Source organism: Oncorhynchus keta, chromosome 30, assembly GCF_023373465.1.
Source record: "Oncorhynchus keta strain PuntledgeMale-10-30-2019 chromosome 30, Oket_V2, whole genome shotgun sequence".
In the NCBI taxonomy this organism is placed as follows: Eukaryota; Metazoa; Chordata; class Actinopteri; order Salmoniformes; family Salmonidae; genus Oncorhynchus; species Oncorhynchus keta.
In genome coordinates, this window is record NC_068450.1 from 9,130,603 (window position 1) to 9,152,645 (window position 22,043).

The 22,043-nt window shown below is 46.7% G+C and overlaps 2 protein-coding genes and 1 long non-coding RNA gene across 4 annotated transcripts in view; 1 reads left to right on the plus strand and 2 right to left on the minus strand.

The window, feature by feature from the left end:
• Nucleotides 1-9,132: 9,132 nt before the first annotated feature.
• On the minus strand, nucleotides 9,133-11,601 carry LOC127913714 (trimeric autotransporter adhesin AtaA-like). Its single transcript, XM_052486957.1, has 7 exons — nucleotides 11,572-11,601; nucleotides 11,084-11,384; nucleotides 10,898-11,047; nucleotides 10,378-10,491; nucleotides 10,198-10,323; nucleotides 9,756-9,809; nucleotides 9,133-9,629 (listed from the first exon to the last, which is right to left on the minus strand). The coding sequence occupies exons 1-7, from the start codon at nucleotides 11,599-11,601 to the stop codon at nucleotides 9,415-9,417; spliced, it is 990 nt and encodes a 329-aa protein (XP_052342917.1). The 3' UTR covers nucleotides 9,133-9,414.
• Nucleotides 11,602-12,477: 876 nt separating this feature from the next.
• On the plus strand, nucleotides 12,478-13,232 carry LOC127913874 (uncharacterized). 2 transcript variants are annotated; one of them, XR_008087069.1, is made up of 3 exons: nucleotides 12,478-12,610; nucleotides 12,644-12,709; nucleotides 12,743-13,232. It is a non-coding gene; the product is annotated as an uncharacterized LOC127913874 (long non-coding RNA). The 2 variants fall into 2 exon arrangements; XR_008087070.1 differs by having other exon boundaries at nucleotides 12,776-13,232.
• A 32-nt stretch (nucleotides 13,233-13,264) lies between these two features.
• LOC118372831 (cationic amino acid transporter 2-like) overlaps nucleotides 13,265-22,043 on the minus strand; it is a 24,029-nt gene continuing 15,250 nt past the window's right edge. Inside the window, exons 6-13 of the mRNA XM_052486960.1 lie at nucleotides 20,982-21,118; nucleotides 20,358-20,529; nucleotides 19,002-19,171; nucleotides 18,283-18,385; nucleotides 18,059-18,192; nucleotides 16,094-16,260; nucleotides 14,031-14,139; nucleotides 13,265-13,682 (exon numbers count right to left, since the gene is read on the minus strand). Of these exons, the coding sequence (XP_052342920.1) occupies nucleotides 13,552-13,682; nucleotides 14,031-14,139; nucleotides 16,094-16,260; nucleotides 18,059-18,192; nucleotides 18,283-18,385; nucleotides 19,002-19,171; nucleotides 20,358-20,529; nucleotides 20,982-21,118 (1,123 nt within the window). The 3' untranslated portion in view covers nucleotides 13,265-13,551. The remainder of the gene's footprint in view (nucleotides 13,683-14,030; nucleotides 14,140-16,093; nucleotides 16,261-18,058; nucleotides 18,193-18,282; nucleotides 18,386-19,001; nucleotides 19,172-20,357; nucleotides 20,530-20,981; nucleotides 21,119-22,043) is intronic.

Genomic DNA, 22,043 nt, shown 5'->3' on the forward strand with positions numbered 1-22,043 from the left:
CTCTGTTGCCCTGGCTTGAATTAGTTTCTGTCTGTCCTTGTTGCTGCCTCATTGTTCTGTCTTCATGGCAGAAACACTTCTGTATTTACTTGTATTTACTAGGTCTGCCTCTGGGCAGAAGTAAAAGAGGTAGGCTAAGATTCAAATCTAATATGCAGGATATTTAATAGCAGGATTCTATTGTGAATTATTAAGCCTGTTACGTTACATTGTGTTCCCAACTTCTAAAAGTATCACCATAATCACCATAGTCACCATTATCACCATGGTCACCATTATCACTATGTCACCATTATCACCATGGTCACCATGGTCACCATTATTGCCATGGTCACCATTATCACCATTATGACCATGTCCACCATTATCACGATGGTCACCAGTATCACCATGGTCACCATTATCGCCATGGATACCATTATCACCACGGTCACCGTTATCACCATTGTGACCATGTCCACCATTATCGCTATGTCACCATTATCACTATGTCACCATTATCACCATGGTCACCATTATCACCATTATGACCATGTCCACCATTGAAAAAGTCATGAAAACTTGATTGCTGACATGCAACACATTTTGGGACGAACAAAGGGCTCCTTAACAGCTCCTTCCCCCAAGCCATAAGACTGCTGAACAATTCATCAAATGGCCCCCCTACCCAACCCTGCCTATGAAGTACACTACCTCTGACCAGAGTCCTATAGGGAATAGGATCCCTCTGACCAGAGTCCTATAGGGAATAGATTCCCTCTGACCAGAGGCCTATAGGGAATAGGATCTATCTGACCAGAGTCCTATAGGGAATAGGATCTATCTGACCAGAGTCCCATAGGGAATAGATTCCCTCTGACCAGAGTCCTATAGGGAATAGGATCTATCTGACCAGAGTCCTATAGGGAATAGGATCTATCTGACCAGAGTCCCATAGGGAATAGATTCCCTCTGACCAGAGTCCTATAGGGAATAGGATCTATCTGACCAGAGTCCTATAGGGAATAGGATCTATCTGACCAGAGTCCTATAGGGAATAGATTCCCTCTGACCAGAGGCATATAGGGAATAGGATCTATCTGACCAGAGTCCTATAGGGAATAGGATCTATCTGACCAGAGTCCTATAGGGAATAGATTCCCTCTGACCAGAGTCCTATAGGGAATAGGATCTATCTGACCAGAGTCCCATAGGGAATAGATTCCCTCTGACCAGAGTCCTATAGGGAATAGGATCTATCTGACCAGAGTCCTATAGGGAATAGGATCTATCTGACCAGAGTCCTATAGGGAATAGGATCTATCTGACCAGAGTCCTACAGCATCTCTGTACAAACAGAGAGATGAGAAATGAGTCCCTCTCACCAGAGTCACACAGGCCTTACATACAGCATCTCTATACAAACAGAGAGGTGAGGAATGAGTCCCTCACACCAGAGCCACACAGGCCTTACATACAGCATCTCTGTACAAACAGAGAGGTGAGGAATGAGTCCCCCACACCAGAGTCACACAGGCCTACATACAGCATCTCTGTACAAACAGAGAGGTGAGGAATGAGTCCCCCACACCAGAGTCACACAGGCCTTACATACAGCATCTCTGTACAAACAGAGAGGTGAGGAATGAGTCCCTCACACCAGAGCCACACAGGCCTTACATACAGCATCTCTGTACAAACAGAGATGTGAGGAATGAGTCCCTCACACCAGAGCCACACAGGCCTTACATACAGCATCTCTATACAAACAGAGATGTGAGGAATGAGTCCCTCACACCAGTGTCACACAGGCCTTACATACAGCATCTCTGTACAAACAGAGAGATGAGTAATTAAGTGAGTCTTTTTTTATATTTAAGTTTTATACATGGAAAACAACATTGAGACTGAGGTCACTTTTTCTAGTGAGCCCTTGTTGCCGTGGAGGCCTGTTTCCATGGCACCCTGTCCCATCACATCGTCAGGACCGGAGTCTCACCTCGTTGTCCTCCTCTAGGTAAGCAGGAACGCCTCACGCATCAGGGGTTCCCTTTCTACCTCAGCTTGATGGTATCGCCGTGTGAGACGTGTGAGTGCTTTTTTAAAATTTGCGCACATAATGTTTACCTTCAATGCATACTACTTATATGTACTGAATAGACGAAGATCCCAATCTGTCATGGCAGCCTCCCGATTATGAAAATGCAAAACAAGGCTTACTTTTATGAATAATTTGATCATTTGAAATGTTTTCAACCCTACCTGTGTCAGAGGAACAGGGCCGGTGTTGCTTTAGCTTTGGGTTGACCTGCTCCCCTCATTGGCTTACCCTTACTGGGTTTAGGCTTACGGCCTGGTGGGCTGGACCGTCCCTCCTGCTCCCCTCATTTGCTTACCCTTACTGGGTTTAGGCTTACGGCCTGGTGGGCTGGTCTGTCCCTCCTACTCCCCTCATTGGTTTACCCTTACTGGGTTTAGGCTTACGGCCTGGTGGGCTGGTCTGTCCCTCCTGCTCCCCTCATTGGCTTACCCTTACTGGGTTTAGGCTTACGGCCTGGTGGGCTGGTCGGTCCCTCCTACTCCCCTCGTTGACTTACCCTTACTGGGTTTAGGCTTACGGCCTTGGTGGGCTGGTCTGTCCCTCCTACTCCCCTCATTGGTTTACCCTTACTGGGTTTAGGCTTACGGCCTGGTGGGCTGGTCTGTCCCTCCTACTCATCCTCATTGGTTTACCCTTACTGGGTTTAGGCTTACGGCCTGGTGGGCTGGTCTGTCCCTCCTACTCCCCTCATTGGTTTACCCTTACTGGGTTTAGGCTTACGGCCTGGTGGGCTGGTCTGTCCCTCCTACTCCCCTCATTGGTTTACCCTTACTGGGTTTAGGCTTACGGCCTGGTGGGCTGGTCTGTCCCTCCTGCTCCCCTCATTGGCTTACCCTTACTGGGTTTAGGCTTACGGCCTGGTGGGCTGGTCGGTCCCTCCTACTCCCCTCGTTGACTTACCCTTACTGGGTTTAGGCTTACGGCCTGGTGGGCTGGTCTGTCCCTCCTACTCCCCTCATTGGTTTACCCTTACTGGGTTTAGGCTTACGGCCTGGTGGGCTGGTCTGTCCCTCCTACTCATCCTCATTGGCTTACCCTTACTGGGTTTAGGCTTACGGCCTGGTGGGCTGGTCGGTCCCTCCTGCTCCCCTCATTGGCTTACTCTTACTGGGTTTAGGCTTACGGCCTGGTGGGCTGGACCGTCCCTCCTGCTCCCCTCATTGGTTTACCCTTACTGGGTTTAGGCTTACGGCCTGGTGGGCTGGTCCGTCCCTCCTACTCCCCTCATTGGCTTACCCTTACTGGGTTTAGGCTTACGGCCTGGTGGGCTGGTCGGTCCCTCCTGCTCCCCTCATTGGCTTACCCTTACTGGGTTTAGGCTTACGGCCTGGTGGGCTGGTCTGTCCTTCCTACTCCCCTCATTGGCTTACCCTTACTGGGTTTAGGCTTACGGCCTGGTGGGCTGGTCCGTCCCTCCTACTCATCCTGCTGGCACTGTCTTGCAGAGCAAGTATCAAATAGTGAATTTGTATTCTTTGAAATACACATAACCATAGTCACAAGCACAGTATGTTCCAGGTCAATGGAACACGAAGAGTCTAATGTTGATTTGCTATTGGTAAACATACTTTGGCAATAACATGAATGTCCTGCATGGAATTTACAATACAGACAGACAGCATGAGGTGAAAAGTAATGTAACTAACACAAGAAATGCCATCAAAGTTCACAGTAAGTCATCTACTAATCTCTTCCCGCACCTCACTAGCCTAGTGTACGTTCAGGAATGCACACTATCCACAGCCACACAGAGAGGAAATAAAGTCACTTACCAAACTCCAGGATTAAGCCACAGATGAGGAAAGCCCCCAATAATACCAGCCTCCACTTCTCCCCTGAGCCGTTTACTGCCACCATGGATCCTGTGATGTACAGACCAATGAACCCACTGACTGACTGACTGCAGGATTAACAGTTCACAAGGTTCACAACCGCAGAACCACAGGGAACGCAACAAGGAGAGAAAGAAGGGGGTAGAGAGAGAAGGAGAGGTTGGGAGAGGGGGGGAGATAGGGAGGGAGAGGTTGAGAGAGGGAGGGAGAGACAAGGAGAGAGGGAGTGGGAGGGAGAGAGAAGGAGAGAGGGAGAGAGGTGGAGAGGTTGAGAGGGAGGGAGAGAGAAGGAGAGAGAGGGGCAGAGAGAGGGGGGGTCAAGAGAGAGGCAGAGAGAGAGGGAGAGAGAGAGGCAGAGAGAGAGGGGGTAGAGAGAGAGGGGTAGAAAGAGAGGGAGAGAGAGAAAGGCAGAGGGAGGGGGTAGAGAGAGAGGCAGAGAGAGAGGTGGTAGAGAGAGAGGCAAAGATAAATATATATAGGGAGAGAGACACACAGACCTACAAAGAATTAGAAAACAATTGGGTGAAATGTCACCGTGTGACCTGTTGCCACAAGAAAAGGTCAACCAGTGAAGAACAAACACCATTGTAATTACAACCCATATTTATGTTGATTTATTTTTCCTATTGTACTTTAACTGTTTGCACATAATATGACATTTGAACTCTCTTTATACTTTTGAAACTTTTGTGAGTGTAATGTTTACTGTTATTTTTTGAATTGTTTATTTCACTTTTGTTTATTATCTAGTTCAGTTGTTCCCAAACATCTTATAGTCCCGTACCCCTTCAAACATTCAACCTCCAACTGAGTACCCCCTCTAGCACCAGGGTCAGCTGTACCCCCTCTAGCACCAGGGTGTTGGGCAAGCTACTCTGGAAAGATTCTTTACCAAGCTACCAATTACTTACACTAGCAGTAGTTAAGCTACACTAAAGCTACCCTTAAGAAAAGTATAGTTTACTGAAGTTACTTTAAAAAACGACTTGGTGAAAAATTATCATATCTAAATCTGAAATGTCATAGACTACAAATTGAAATCCTATTAAACACAAATTAAGCAGGTCTGATTCTGAAAAAGAAAGGAAATGATTGCCTACTTCACCCATATTTTTGCAAAAGAAGTCATGTGTAATTCCAGTAGTTAGCTACACCGCTACATGGTAAAATAGTAGTGTGTAGTTCCAGTAGTTAGCTACACCACTACATGGTAAAACAGTAGTGTGTAGTTCCAGTAGTTAGCTACACCACTACATGGTAAAACAGTAGTGTGTAGTTCCAGTAGTTAGCTACACCGCTACATGGTAAAACAGTAGTGTGTAGTTCCAGTAGTTAGCTACACCGCTACATGGTAAAACAGTAGTGTGTAGTTCCAGTAGTTAGCTACACCACTACATGGTAAAACAGTAGTGTGTAGTTCCAGTAGTTAGCTACACCGCTACATGGTAAAACAGTAGTGTTTAGTTACAGTAGTTAGCTACATGGTAAAACAGTAGTGTGTAGTTCCAGTAGTTAGCTACATGGTAAAACAGTAGCGTGTAGTTCCAGTAGTTAGCTACACCACTACATGGTAAAACAGTAGTGTGTAGTTCCAGTAGTTAGCTACACCGCTACATGGTAAAACAATAGTGTGTAGTTCCAGTAGTTAGCTACACCACTACATGGTAAAACAGTAGTGTGTAGTTCCAGTAGTTAGCTACACCGCTACATGGTAAAACAGTAGTGTGTAGTTCCAGTAGTTAGCTACACCACTACATGGTAAAACAGTAGTGTGTAGTTCCAGTAGTTAGCTACACCACTACATGGTAAAACAGTAGTGTGTAGTTCCAGTAGTTAGCTACACCGCTACATGGTAAAACAGTAGTGTGTATTTCCAGTAGTTAGCTACACCGCTACATGGTAAAACAGTAGTGTGTAGTTCCAGTAGTTAGCTACATGGTAAAACAGTAGTGTGTAGTTCCAGTGGTTAGCTACACCGCTACATGGTAAAACAGTAGTGTGTAGTTCCAGTAGTTAGCTACACCGCTACATGGTAAAACAGTAGTGTGTAGTTCCAGTAGTTAGCTACATGGTAAAACAGTAGTGTGTAGTTCCAGTAGTTAGCTACACCGCTACATGGTAAAACAGTAGTGTGTAGTTCCAGTAGTTAGCTACACCGCTACATGGTAAAACAGTAGTGTGTAGTTCCAGTAGTTAGCTACACCGCTACATGGTAAAACAGTAGTGTGTAGTTCCAGTAGTTAGCTACACCGCTACATGGTAAAATAGTAGTGTGTAGTTCCAGTAGTTAGCTACATGGTAAAACAGTAGGGTGTAGTTCCAGTAGTTAGCTACACCGCTACATGGTAAAACAGTAGTGTGTAGTTCCAGTAGTTAGCTACACCGCTACATGGTAAAACAGTAGTGTGTAGTTCCAGTAGTTAGCTTACACCGCTACATGGTAAAACAATAGTGTTTAGTTCCAGTAGTTAGCTACACCGCTACATGGTAAAACAATAGTGTGTAGTTCCAGTAGTTAGCTACACCGCTACATGGTAAAACAATAGTGTGTAGTTCCAGTAGTTAGCTACACCGCTACATGGTAAAACAATAGTGTGTAGTTCCAGTAGTTAGCTACACCGCTACATGGTAAAACAGTAGTGTTTAGTTCCAGTAGTTAGCTACACCGCTACATGGTAAAACAGTAGTGTTTAGTTCCAGTAGTTAGCCACACCGCTACATGGTAAAACAGTAGTGTTTAGTTCCAGTAGTTAGCTACACCGCTACATGGTAAAACAATAGTGTGTAGTTCCAGTAGTTAGCTACACCGCTACATGGTAAAACAGTAGTGTGTAATTCCAGTAGTTAGCTACACCGCTACATGGTAAAACAGTAGTGTGTAGTTCCAGTAGTTAGCTACATGGTAAAACAATAGTGTGTAGTTCCAGTAGTTAGCTACACCGCTACATGGTAAAACAATAGTGTGTAGTTCCAGTAGTTAGCTACACCGCTACATGGTAAAACAATAGTGTGTAGTTCCAGTAGTTAGCTACACCGCTACATGGTAAAACAATAGTGTGTAGTTCCAGTAGTTAGCTACATGGTAAAACAGTAGTGTGTAGTTCCAGTAGTTAGCTACACCACTACATGGTAAAACAATAGTGTGTAGTTCCAGTAGTTAGCTACACCGCTACATGGTAAAACAATAGTGTGTAGTTCCAGTAGTTAGCTGCACCACTACATGGTAAAACAATAGTGTGTAGTTCCAGTAGTTAGCTACACCGCTACATGGTAAAACAATAGTGTTTAGTTCCAGTAGTTAGCTACACCGCTACATGGTAAAACAATAGTGTGTAGTTCCAGTAGTTAGCTACACCGCTACATGGTAAAACAGTAGTGTGTAGTTCCAGTAGTTAGCGACACCGCTACATGGTAAAACAATAGTGTGTAGTTCCAGTAGTTAGCTGCACCGCTACATGGTAAAACAATAGTGTGTAGTTCCAGTAGTTAGCTACACCGCTACATGGTAAAACAATAGTGTGTAGTTCCAGTAGTTAGCTACACCGCTACATGGCAACACTACACTACCAAGATCTGAATGTAGTTCAACTACCACCAAGCTACTGCAAAATGTAGTTAAATTACTAGATCAACTACATGTATATAACTACTCCCCAACACATGTTTAACATGCGTTTTTATGAATGGTACTGTATGGAAGGCTTAATGAAACATCTGACCCCCCATGTTTATGTCTGTTTATGAAAGCACATACAGTTGATGTCGGGAAGTTTACATATACTTTAGTCAAATACATTTAAACTCAGTTTCTCACAACTGCTGACATTTAATCAAATATGTAAATTAAAGAGTAGAATATTTGAATGTATCATGTATGGTGTAATTAAACAGTAGAGCATTGGAATGTTGTTACGTCTCTCGTCAGAAGGCATGGACCAAAACGCAGCGTGGAAAGTGTTCATGATTCTTTATTACTCGAACAAAATAACAAAGTGAAAAAAAAAAAAAATAGTTCTGTAATGCAAACAAACTATACAGAAAACAACTACCCACCAAACACAGGTGGGGAAAAGGCTGCCTAAGTATGATTCCCAATCAGACACAATGATAGAAAGCTGCCTCTGATTGGGAACCACACTCAGCCAAAACCAAAGAAATAGAAAATATAGAAATAAAGAAACTAGAATGCCCACCCTAGTCACACCCTGGCCTAACCAAAATAGAGAATAAAAGCCTCTCTATGGCCAGGTGGCGTAACAAACGTATCCTGTATGGTGTAGTTAAAGAGTAGAGTATTGGAATGTACTGTATCTTATATGGTGCTTAATTAACTCTACTGTACCTCAGGTCTAGAGGTCTGTGTGCTGTGTGAGTGCGCTAAAACCTTGCTTAAGGAATGACTTGCTCAGCCATGATTATGGCATGGCCTAGGTAACAACATGTCAATGGTTCTATTGTTCCCCATGAACACAGAGTGGTAAGTGGCACGCTATGACCATGTCCCAAATTGCACCCTATTCCCTATATAGTGCACTACTTTTGACCAGAGCCCTATAGGCCCCAGTCAAAAGTAGTGCACTATATAGGGAATAGGGTACAATTTGGGATGCAAGTATACGAGCTCTTTATCCCAGCTTAGCACTGCCTTCATCACCGGCTTGGTCAATGGAAAAAATGTGTGTTACAGTTTATTAATGACCCTTGTGAGAAGGCTTTGACCAGTGAGAAGGATCTGACCAATGAGAAGTGAGAAGGCTTTGACCAATGAGAAGGCTCTGACCAATGAGAAGGCTCTGCCCGGTGAAAAGGCTTTGACCAATGAGAAGGCTCTGACCAGTGAAAAGGCTTTGACCAATGAGAAGGCTCTGACCAGTGAAAAGGCTTTGACCAATGAGAAGGCTCTGACCAGTGAAAAGGCTTTGACCAATGAGAAGGCTCTGACCAGTGAAAAGGATTTGACCAATGAGAAGGCTCTGACCAGTGAGAAGGGTTTGACCAATGAGAAGGCTCTGACCATTGAGAAGGGTCTGACTAATGAGAAGGCTCTGACCAGTGAGAAGGGTTTGACCAATGAGAAGGCTCTGACCAGTGAGAAGGGTTTGACCAATGAGAAGGCTCTGACCAGTGAGAAGGGTTTGACCAGTGAGAAGACTATGACCAATGAGAAGAAGTTGACCAATGAGAAGACTTTGACCAATGAGAAGACTTTGACCAATGAGAAGACTTTGACCAAAATGGAACATGATCAAGTTTATTTTGGAGTCATTTGCATGATGTCATTGTATACATTCTTCTATTTACATTATGAAACATTAAAATATCTTGTTAAAATCTTAAAATAAGCTATGTACTAGACATTTATTTTAATTCAACATACGATTCTTCATCATATGGACATTCTATATGTACACCTGATAACATTATAATACATGTATAAAAACTGCATCCTAAGAAATGGAGAAAGAAATCTTCCTCTGATTTAAAACTCACTTGCTTCATCTATTATTGGCAGGACAAGTTGCTCTGGATAAGAGCGTCTGCTAAATGACTTAAATGTAATGTAATGTAAAGCAGTGAGTATGTGAACTTTAACACAATGTCAGTCACAGTCACACCGTCAGTCACAGTCACACCTTCAGTCACAGTCACACCTTCAGTCACACCATCAGTCACAGTCACACCGTCAGTCACAGTCACACCTTCAGTCACAGTCACACCTTCAGTCACACCATCAGTCACAGTCACACCGTCAGTCACACCATCAGTCACAGTCACACCATCAGTCACACCATCAGTCACAGTCACACCGTCAGTCACAGTCACACCGTCAGTCACAGTCACACCTTCAGTCACAGTCACACCGTCAGTCACAGTCACACCTTCAGTCACAGTCACACCTTCAGTCACACCATCAGTCACAGTCACAGTCACACTGTCAGTCACAGTCACACCGTCAGTCACAGTCACAGTCACGCCGTCAGTCACACCATCAGTCACAGTCACACCATCAGTCACAGTCACACCGTCAGTCACACCATCAGTCACAGTCACACCATCAGTCACAGTCACAGTCACAGTCACACCGTCAGTCACAGTCACACCGTCAGTCACAGTCACAGTCACACCGTCAGTCACAGTCACACCGTCAGTCACACCGTCAGTCACACACCGTCAGTCACAGTCACACACCGTCAGTCACAGTCACACCGTCAGTCACACCATCAGTCACAGTCACACCGTCAGTCACACCATCAGTCACAGTCACACTGTCAGTCACAGTCACACCTTCAGTCACACCATCAGTCACAGTCACACCGTCAGTCACAGTCACACCTTCAGTCACAGTCACACCTTCAGTCACACCATCAGTCACAGTCACACCGTCAGTCACACCATCAGTCACAGTCACACCTTCAGTCACACCATCAGTCACAGTCACAGTCACACTGTCAGTCACAGTCACACCGTCAGTCACACCATCAGTCACAGTCACACTGTCAGTCACAGTCACACCTTCAGTCACACCATCAGTCACAGTCACACCGTCAGTCACAGTCACACCTTCAGTCACAGTCACACCTTCAGTCACACCATCAGTCACAGTCACACAGTCAGTCACACCATCAGTCACAGTCACACCTTCAGTCACACCATCAGTCACAGTCACAGTCACACTGTCAGTCACAGTCACACCGTCAGTCACAGTCACAGTCACGCCGTCAGTCACACCATCAGTCACAGTCACACCATCAGTCACAGTCACACCGTCAGTCACACCATCAGTCACAGTCACACCATCAGTCACAGTCACAGTCACAGTCACACCGTCAGTCACAGTCACACCGTCAGTCACAGTCACACCGTCAGTCATACCGTCAGTCACACACCGTCAGTCACAGTCACACACCGTCAGTCACAGTCACACCGTCAGTCACACCATCAGTCACAGTCACACCGTCAGTCACACAATCAGTCACAGTCACACCTTCAGTCACAGTCACACCTTCAGTCACACCATCAGTCACAGTCACACCGTCAGTCACACCATCAGTCACAGTCACACCGTCAGTCACACCATCAGTCACAGTCACACCGTCAGTCACAGTCACAGTCACACCGTCAGTCACAGTCACACCTTCAGTCACAGTCACACCGTCAGTCACAGTCACACCTTCAGTCACAGTCACACCTTCAGTCACACCATCAGTCACAGTCACAGTCACACTGTCAGTCACAGTCACACCGTCAGTCACAGTCACAGTCACACCGTCAGTCACACCATCAGTCACAGTCACACCATCAGTCACAGTCACACCATCAGTCACACCATCAGTCACAGTCACACCATCAGTCACAGTCACAGTCACACCGTCAGTCACAGTCACACCGTCAGTCACAGTCACAGTCACACCGTCAGTCACAGTCACACCGTCAGTCACAGTCACACCGTCAGTCACACCGTCAGTCACACTCTGTCAGTCACAGTCACACACCGTCAGTCACAGTCACACCGTCAGTCACACCATCAGTCACAGTCACACCGTCAGTCACACCATCAGTCACAGTCACACTGTCAGTCACAGTCACACCGTCAGTCACAGTCACACCGTCAGTCACAGTCACACCGTCAGTCACAGTCACAGTCACACCATCAGTCACAGTCACAGTCACACTGTCAGTCACAGTCATACCGTCAGTCACAGTCACACCGTCAGTCACAGTCACAGTCACACCGTCAGTCACACCGTCAGTCACACACCGTCAGTCACAGTCCCACACCGTCAGTCACAGTCACACCGTCAGTCACACCATCAGTCACAGTCACACCGTCAGTCACAGTCACAGTCACACCGTCAGTCACACACCATCAGTCACAGTCACACACCGTCAGTCACAGTCACACCGTCAGTCACACACCGTCAGTCACAGTCACACCGTCAGTCACAGTCACACTGTCAGTCACAGTCACACCGTCAGTCACAGTCACAGTCACACCGTCAGTCACACACCGTCAGTCACAGTCACACCGTCAGTCACAGTCACACTGTCAGTCACAGTCACACCGTCAGTCACAGTCACACCATCAGTCACATGTTAGTTCAGAGGTGAGAAGAAGAAACAGAAAGTGGATGGAAAATGGACTCCAACTCCAACTGGTTGAATGGACTCCAACTCCAACTGGTTGAATGAACTCCAACTCCAACTGGTTGAATGAACTCCAACTCCAACTGGTTGAATGAACTCCAACTCCAACTGGTTGAATGAACTCCAACTCCAACTGGTTGAATGGACTCCAACTCCAACTGGTTTAATGAACTCCAACATACTCTATATAAACGTAGTAGGGCAATTTTCCTGAAGAAAACATTGTTGTGTTTGCTTCAGCTGTCCACTATTAATTTTTATGGTAGTAGAATAAGTTAAAAACAGCAGGGTGCCAGGGTAGCCTAGTGGTTTGAGTGTAGAGGTGGCAGGGTAGCCTAGTGGTTTGAGTGTAGAGGTGGCAGGGTAGCCTAGTGGTTTGAGTGTAGAGGTGGCAGGGTAGCCTAGTGGTTTGAGTGTAGAGGTGGCAGGGTAGCCTAGTGGTTTGAGTGTAGAGGTGGCAGGGTAGCCTAGTGGTTTGAGTGTAGAGGTGGCAGGGTAGCCTAGTGGTTTGAGTGTAGAGGTGGCAGGGTAGCCTAGTGGTTTGAGTGTAGAGGTGGCAGGGTAGCCTAGTGGTTAGAGTGTAGAGGTGGCAGGGTAGCCTAGTGGTTTGAGTGTAGAGGTGGCAGGGTAGCCTAGTGGTTTGAGTGTAGAGGTGGCAGGGTAGCCTAGTGGTTAGAGTGTGGAGGTGGCAGGGTAGCCTAGTGGTTAGAGTGTAGAGGTGGCAGGGTAGCCTAGTGGTTAGAGTGTAGAGGTGGCAGGGTAGCCTAGTGGTTAGAGTGTAGAGGTGGCAGGGTAGCCTAGTGGTTAGAGTGTAGAGGTGGCAGGGTAGCCAAGTGGTTATAGCGTTGGACCGGAAGGTTGCAAGTTCAAACCCCTGAGCTGACAAGGTACAAATCTGTCGTTCTGCCCATGAACAGGCAGTTAACCCACTGTTCCTAGGCTGTCATTGAAAATAAGAATTTGTTCTTAACTCACTTGCCTGGTTAAATAAATAAAGGTAAAAAATTGAAGAACTTTTTTTGATGAAGGTCCCTTGCTGTTTTTGATGACTAGCATAAACAGTTGAAGAGCAGGACTATTCTGAAAAATGTCAACACTTGTTGAATTCTAGTGTACAGACAGTATAAACCAGCCTTTAGTTTTACAGTAGACAGGAATTGTCTTAAATATACAATGTAACATCAGAACATCTCTCTCTCTCTAAATCTCTCGATTCAATTCAATGGGCTTTATTGGCATGGGAAACATACAGTATGTTTACATTGCCAAAGCAAGTGAAATAGATAAACAAAAGTGAAATAAACAATAAAAAGTGACAGTAAATATCTCTCTCTCCAGACCTTCTCTGTCTTGTCAGCTCCCGTCCTGTCCTGTCAGCTGCAGTCCTGTCTTGTCCTGTCCTGTCGGCTTCAGTCTTGTCCTGTCTCTCGCTCCTATGTCCTCTCTTCTCCTCTCCTCTTCTCTCCACTCCTGTGTTGTCCTTTCCACTCAGCCTCAGAATCTGTCTTCTTTGAAGGCCTCCTTCTTCGTCACACCGCTGATGGTCTCAATCTCTACCTGGCGGGTCTGGTTCCTCTGCTTCTGAACACTGTTACGGATCCCATAACCAAAGTAGATGAGGAACCCTACAGACAGACAGACATACAGAGAGAGAGAGAGAGAGAGAGAGAGAGAGAGAGAGAGAGAGAGAGAGAGAGAGAGAGATCAGAGAGAGATCAGAGAGAGATCAGAGAGAGATCAGAGAGAGAGAGATCAGAGAGAGAGAGATCAGAGAGAGAGAGATCAGAGAGAGAGATCCGAGAGAACCCCCCCTCAACCCTCTGACATCCTGTATAGCCTCCAACCAACTTTAAACAACCCACACTCCTATTGATATCAGGTCAGATAGATGACCCATCCATCCCCACCAGCCTCCCAGTTTAGTGCTTGTGGCATCTATAATTGGGTAGAGAAGTGTTGGGTAGAGTACTTACCTACGGCCATCCAGATGGCGTATCTCATCCAGGTGTCTCGTCCTAACTGCACCATCAGGTAGACGTTGACGAACACACTAACTACCGGCAGCACGGGCAGGAAGGGCACCTGAGAGCAGACGGCAGGGGGTAAGAGAACTCTACTGTAATGTCAACATAAAGACACAAACAATGTACCATACAGGGTCCCGGGCCCAAAGGTAAACGTTCTAGAGTTCAAACATGATTGATATTACGATCTGTTAGGCTGCATCTGATCATTCTTGATAATATTTGTGAATCAGCAATGTTTCAATAGCCTGTGATAATGTCCTCTAATCAATGATGTTTGGACAGCCTGTGATAATGTCCTCTAATCAGCGATGTTTGGACAGCCTGTGATAATGTCCTATAATCAGCGATGTTTGGACAGCCTGTGATAATGTCCTATAATCAGCGATGTTTGGACAGCCTGTGATAATGTCCTCTAGTCAGCGATGTTTGGACAGCCTGTGATAATGTCCTCTAATCAGCAATGTTTGGATAGCCTGTGATAATGTCCTCTAGTCAGCAATGTTTGGATAGCCTGTGATAATGTCCTATAATCAGCGATGTTTCAATAGCCTGTGATAATGTCCTCTAATCAGCGATGTTTCAATAGCCTGTGATAATGTCCTCTAATCAGCGATGTTTGGACAGCCTGTGATAATGTCCTCTAATCAGCGATGTTTGGACAGCCTGTGATAATGTCCTCTAATCAGCGATGTTTGGACAGCCTGTGATAATGTCCTATAATCAGCGATGTTTGGACAGCCTGTGATAATGTCCTCTAATCAGCGATGTTTCAATAGCCTGTGATAATGTCCTCTAATCAGCGATGTTTGGATAGCCTGTGATAATGTCCTCTAATCAGCGATGTTTGGACAGCCTGTGATAATGTCCTCTAATCAGCGATGTTTGGATAGCCTGTGATAATGTCCTCTAATCAGCGATGTTTGGACAGCCTGTGATAATGTCCTCTAATCAGCGATGTTTGGATAGCCTGTGATAATGTCCTCTAATCAGCGATGTTTGGATAGCCTGTGATAATGTCCTCTAATCAGCGATGTTTGGACAGCCTGTGATAATGTCCTCTAATCAGCGATGTTTCAATAGCCTGTGATAATGTCCTCTAATCAGCGATGTTTCAATAGCCTGTGATAATGTCCTCTAATCAGCGATGTTTCAATAGCCTGTGATAATGTCCTCTAATCAGCGATGTTTCAATAGCCTGTGATAATGTCCTCTAATCAGCGATGTTTCAATAGCCTGTGATAATGTCCTCTAATCAGCGATGTTTCAATAGCCTGTGATAATGTCCTCTAATCAATGATGTTTGGACAGCCTGTGATAATGTCCTCTAATCAATGATGTTTGAATAGCCTGTGATAATGTCCTCTAATCAGCGATGTTTGGACAGCCTGTGATAATGTCCTCTAATCAGCGATGTTTGGACAGCCTGTGATAATGTCCTCTAATCAGCGATGTTTGGACAGCCTGTGATAATGTCCTCTAGTCAGCGATGTTTGGACAGCCTGTGATAATGTCCTCTAATCAGCAATGTTTGGATAGCCTGTGATAATGTCCTCTAGTCAGCGATGTTTGGATAGCCTGTGATAATGTCCTCTAATCAGCAATGTTTGGATAGCCTGTGATAATGTCCTCTAGTCAGCGATGTTTGGACAGCCTGTGATAATGTCCTCTAATCAGTGATGTTTGGACAGCCTGTGATAATGTCCTCTAATCAGCGATGTTTGGACAGCCTGTGATAATGTCCTCTAATCAGCGATGTTTGGATAGCCTGTGATAATGTCCTCTAATCAGCGATGTTTGGATAGCCTGTGATAATGTCCTCTAATCAGCGATGTTTGGACAGCCTGTGATAATGTCCTCTAATCAGCGATGTTTGGATAGCCTGTGATAATGTCCTCTAATCAGCGATGTTTGGACAGCCTGTGATAATGTCCTATAATGAGCGATGTTTGGACAGCCTGTGATTAACGTTCTTTATATGCAGGTGTCCATCTTCCGACAGTGCTTCTCACCATGAAAGCAGCCTTGGCTTGGTTCTGTGGATGCCTCCAGATGACGATGACGAGGACCAGGAGGATGAAGGCTACGATGGACACACACACCATGCTCCAGATCTCCTGCCGCTGTATAGCATCTATCGCTTGGGTCAGCAGGACGCACAGACCGCATACACACACCACTGGAGAGAGAGCGAGAGAGAGAGAGAGAGAGAGAGAGAGAGAGAGAGAGAGAGAGAGAGAGAGAGAGAGAGAGAGAGAGAGAGAGAGAAGGGGAAGGAGAGAAGAACAACTGAACAGAGAGAGAGAGGAAGGGGTGAGAGAAGAATAACTGAACAGAGAGAGAGAGGAAGGGGTGAGAGAAGAACAACTGAACAGAGAGAGAGAGGAAGGGGTGAGAGAAGAATAACTGAACAGAAAGAGAGGAAGGGGTGAGAGAAGAACAACTGAACAGAGAGAGAGAGGAAGGGGTGAGAGAAGAACAACCGAACAGAGAGAGAGAGGAAGGGGGTGAGAGAAGAACAACTGAACAGAGAGAGAGAGGAAGGGGTGAGAGAAGAATAACTGAACAGAGAGAGAGGAAGGGGTGAGATAAGAACAACTGAACAGAGAGAGAGGGGAAGGGGTGAGAGAAGAACAACCGAACAGAGAGAGAGGAAGGGGTGAGAGAAGAACAACTGAACAGAGAGAGAGAGAAGGGGTGAGAGAAGAACAACTGAACAGAGAGAGAGGAAGGGGTGAGAGAAGAACAACTGAACAGAGAGAGAGAGGAAGGGGTGAGAGAAGAACAACTGAACAGAGAGAGAGAGGAAGGGGTGAGAGAAGAATAACTGAACAGAGAGAGAGGAAGGGGTGAGAGAAGAACAACTGAACAGAGAGAGAGGAAGGGGTGAGAGAAGAACAACTGATCAGAGAGAGAGAGGAAGGGGTGAGAGAAGAACAACTGAACAGAGAGAGAGAGGAAGGGGTGAGAGAAGAACAACTGAACAGAGAGAGAGAGGAAGGGGGTGAGAGAAGAACAACTGAACAGAGAGAGAGGAAGGGGTGAGAGAAGAACAACTGAACAGAGAGAGAGGAAGGGGTGAGAGAAGAATAACTGAACAGAGAGAGAGGAAGGGGTGAGAGAAGAACAACTGATCAGAGAGAGAGGAAGGGGTGAGAGAAGAACAACTGAACAGAGATAGGAAGGGGGTGAGAGAAGAACAACTGATCAGAGAGAGAGGAAGGGGTGAGAGAAGAACAACTGAACAGAGAGAGAGAGGAAGGGGTGAGAGAAGAACAACTGAACAGAGAGAGAGGAAGGGGTGAGAGAAGAACAACTGAACAGAGAGAGAGAGGAAGGGGTGAGAGAAGAACAACTGAACAGAGAGAGGAAGGGGTGAGAGAAGAACAACTGAACAGAGAGAGAGGAAGGGGGTGAGAGAAGAACAACTGAACAGAGAGAGGAAGTGGGTGAGAGAAGAACAACTGAACAGAGAGAGGAAGGGGTGAGAGAAGAACAACTGATCAGGGAGAGGAAGGGGTGAGAGAAGAACAACTGAACAGAGAGAGAGAGGAAGGGGTGAGAGAAGAACAACCGAACAGAGAGAGAGGGGGGGTGAGAGAAGAACAACCGAACAGAGAGAGAGGAAGGGGGTGAGAGAAGAACAACTGAACAGAGAGAGAGGAAGGGGTGAGAGAAGAACAACTGAACAGAGAGAGAGGAAGGGGTGAGAGAAGAGCAACTGAACAGAGAGAGAGAGGAAGGGGTGAGAGAAGAGCAACTGAACAGAGAGAGAGAGGAAGGGGTGAGAGAAGAACAACTGAACAGAGGGAGAGGAGGCCGATGGAAGAATGTCTGAAAGAAAGGGTGGAAGGCTACATAATATCCCACTGCAGATACTACAGCACCTTTAAAATGTAGACAATCTTTGAATAATATTACTTGTCAACTTTAAAGACAGATTGATTGGAGATTTCTTGTCAAAGCGTTATGCCTACCAGAAAAGACAGTCAAACTTGTGACTGTTTTCGAGGTGCCCGATGTTGGGAATGATGGCGGTTTGAGACAACCAAACTTGGTGCTTATTTCAAGGATCTGGAGATCTGAGTCTTCTGATTGGGTCTCTTGGTACCTAGATGTTACAAAGTCAACTTAGTACCTTTTATTTAGCTAAATAGACAATGGCTGTTTATCTAAGTTTGGATATTTGTGAAATACTCACCTCAGTATAAGAATGCATATAGCCACAAGTGTGTAGGCAAAGAGTGTCCCAATTGACATCATATCAACCAAAGCTTTCAGGTCAAACACCAGGGCCATTATCGCTGGAAAGGAAAACAAACAAGCATTCAAGTATTTACCGTAGATAAATCATCACACAAAATATATCATAAAGCCAAACACAACAAACTCTTCTTATCTCTACGAGAGAAAGAGAACGAGAGAGAGAGAGATAGAGAGGGTTGGGGTGATACCTGCTACGACCCGGAGGAGAGGGTAGAGAGAGAGAGAGATAGAGAGGGTTGGGGTGATACCTGCTACGACCCGGAGGAGAGGGTAGAGAGAGAGATAGAGAGGGTTGGGGTGATACCTGCTACGACCCGGAGGAGAGGGTAGAGAGAGAGAGATAGAGAGGGTTGGGGTGATACCTGCTATGACCCCGGAGGAGAGGGTAGAGAGAGAGAGATAGAGAGGGATGGGGTGTTACCTGCTATGATCCGGAGGAGAGGGTAGAGAGAGAGAGATGGAGAGGGATGGGGTGTTACCTGCTATGACCCCGTAGGAGAGGGTAGAGAGAGAGATAGAGAGGGATGGGGTGTTACCTGCTATGACCCCGTAGGAGAGGGTAGAGAAAGAGAGAGATAGAGAGGGATGGGGTGTTACCTGCTATGACCCCGGAGGAGAGGGTAGAGAGAGAGATAGAGAGGGATGGGGTGTTACCTGCTACAACCCCGGAGGAGAGGGTAGCGATGACAGGACTTTGTCTGGCGCTGACCTTACTGAGGGGCTTGAAGAGGAGGCCGTCTCTGGCCATAGCAAACAGCACGCGGGGCATAGGGAACATGGAACCCAACAGACTGTACAGGAGACAGACAGACACAGAGAGCCATCAGACATGTTACAGTCTCAGGTTTATGCCCCAAATGGCACCACTACTTTTGACCAGGGCCAATAGGGTAGTGCACTATAAAGAGATAAGGGTGCCATTTGGCATGCAGACTCAGCACAGGACCACGTTACAATCTCAGAAAAACAGCTATAACAACAGAACACGAGGCTAGATTTACAAATCATTTGCAACCTGGTAACTATGGTTTATCTCGTTTTAGAAAGGAGACAGACAGACAGACAGACAGACAGACAGACAGACAGACAGACAGACAGACAGACAGACAGACAGACAGACAGACAGACAGTTCTCCTACCTACCTGGTGGAGAGGGCTGGTGGCGTTCTCCTACCTACCTGGTGGAGAGGGCTGGTGGCGTTCTCCTACCTACCTGGTGGAGAGGGCTGGTGGCGTTCTCCTACCTACCTGGTGGAGAGGGCTGGTGGCGTTCTCCTACCTACCTGGTGGAGAGGGCTGGTGGCGTTCTCCTACCTACCTGGTGGAGAGGGCTGGTGGCGTTCTCCTACCTACCTGGTGGAGAGGGCTGGTGGCGTTCTCCTACCTACCTGGTGGAGAGGGCTGGTGGCGTTCTCCTACCTACCTGGTGGAGAGGGCTGGTGGCGTTCTCCTACCTACCTGGTGGAGGGCTGGTGGCGTTCTCCTAGGGCTGGTGGCGTTCTCCTCCGTTCTCCTACCTACCTGGTGGAGAGGGTGGAGAGGGCTGGTGGCGTTCTCCTACCTACCTGGTGGAGAGGGCTGGTGGCGTTCTCCTACCTACCTGGTGGAGAGGGCTGGTGGCGTTCTCCTACCTACCTGGTGGAGAGGGCTGGTGGCGTTCTCCTACCTACCTGGTGGAGAGGGCTGGTGGCGTTCTCCTACCTACCTGGTGGAGAGGGCTGGTGGCGTTCTCCTACCTACCTGGTGGAGAGGGCTGGTGGCGTTCTCCTACCTACCTGGTGGAGAGGGCTGGTGGCGTTCTCCTACCTACCTGGTGGAGCTGGTGGCGTTCTCCTACCTACCTGGTGGAGCTGGTGGCGTTCTCCTACAGCCACCACCTGGTGGAGAGGGCTGGTGGCGTTCTCCTACCTACCTGGTGGAGAGGGCTGGGCCCCTACAGCCGTTCTCCTATGTGGACTGGTGGCGTTCTCCTACCTATGGTGGAAGGGCTGGTGGCGTTCTCCTACCTACCTGGTGGGCCCCAGCCGATGTACCACGGGCAGCGGGCTGTTAACATTCAGCATGTAGTAGGGCATCATCAGAGTGAGGGCTGCCGACACGGCGAAGTAGGCCAGGAAACAAATGAGGAGAGACGCCACGATACCCAGCGGGATGGACTTCTGAGGGTTCTTCACCTCCTCACCTGGAGAGAGACAATGAATGAATGAATGAATGAATGAATGAATGAATGAATGAATGAAGCGCTGTCAATCAATCAGTCCATAAGTAGATTGGGGTTGATTGATATTACGATCTGTTAGGCTGCATCTGATAATGGTTGATAATATTTGTGAATCGGCGATGTTTGTTTAGCCTGTGACAATGTCCTCTAATCAGCGACGTCAGTAGAATGGTCAATCAGTCGATCAATCAGCCAATATCGATCAATTAAGCAAGCAAAGTTTAATCATGAAGAATATCCACTGTTACAATATGCCTAAACATTCACCCCAAAAAAGTATTCTGAGTAGAGTAGACATTACCAAAGATACTGTATGGACAAAGCTTGGAGAAGCGCCTGGCTTTATTAATGTTTATGATGTATATAGGTTAGTGTCTCTGTGCATGTTCAAAGATCAAAGCAGGTAGGCCTACTTGTTGTGGCGATGCAGTCGAAGCCTACGAAGGCGTAGAAACAGGTAGCGGCTCCAGAGATTGTCCCTTCGAAACCGTACGGGAAGAATCCTCCAGCCCCATACATACTGGTCACGTTGACTGTAGAGGTTAGGTTCCTGGAGAGGTCACAATACAGGACATATATACTGGTCACGTTGACTGTAGAGGATAGGTTCCTGGAGAGGTCACAATATAGGAAATGTTTGCAAAACGATGAGAGATAAAACAGAAATACCTTATTTGCATAAGTATTCAGACCATTTTGCAATGAGACTCAAAATTGAGCTCAGATTCATCCTGTTTCCATTGCTCATCCTTGAGATGTTTCTACAACTTAATTGGAGTCCACCAGTTGTAAATTATATTGACTGGACATGGTTTGGAAAGGCACACACCTGTCTATATAAGGTGCCACAGTTGACAGTGTATGTCAGAGCCAAAGCCAAACCATGAGGTCGAAGGAATTCTCCGTAGAGCTCAGATACAGGATTGTGTCGAGGCACAGATCTGGGGAAAGGTACCAAAACAAGCCATTCCTCAGTAAAAGGTACATGGTAGCCCGCTGGAGTTTGCAAAAAGGCACCTAAAGGACCCTCAGACCCTGAGAAACAAGATTCTCTGGTCTGATGAAAACAAGATTGAACTCTTTGGCCTGAATGCCAAGCCTCATGTCTAGGGGAAACCTAGCACCATCCCTACGGTGAATCATGGTGGTGGCAGCATCATGCTGTGGGGATGTTTTTCAGTGGCAGGGACTGGGAGACTAGTCAGGATCGATGCAAAGATGAACGGAGAAAAGTACATAGCGATCCTTGATGAAAACCTGCTCCAGAGTGCTCAGGACCTCAGACTGGGGCGAAGGTTCGCCTTCCAACAGGACAATGACCCTAAGCACACAGCCAAGACAACGCAGGAGTGGCTTCAGGACAAGTCTCTGAATGTCCTTGAGTGACCCAGCCAGAGCCCGGACTTTATCCCGATCCAACATTTCTGGAGAGACTTGAAAATAGCTGTGCAGCAACGCTCCCCATCCAACCTAAC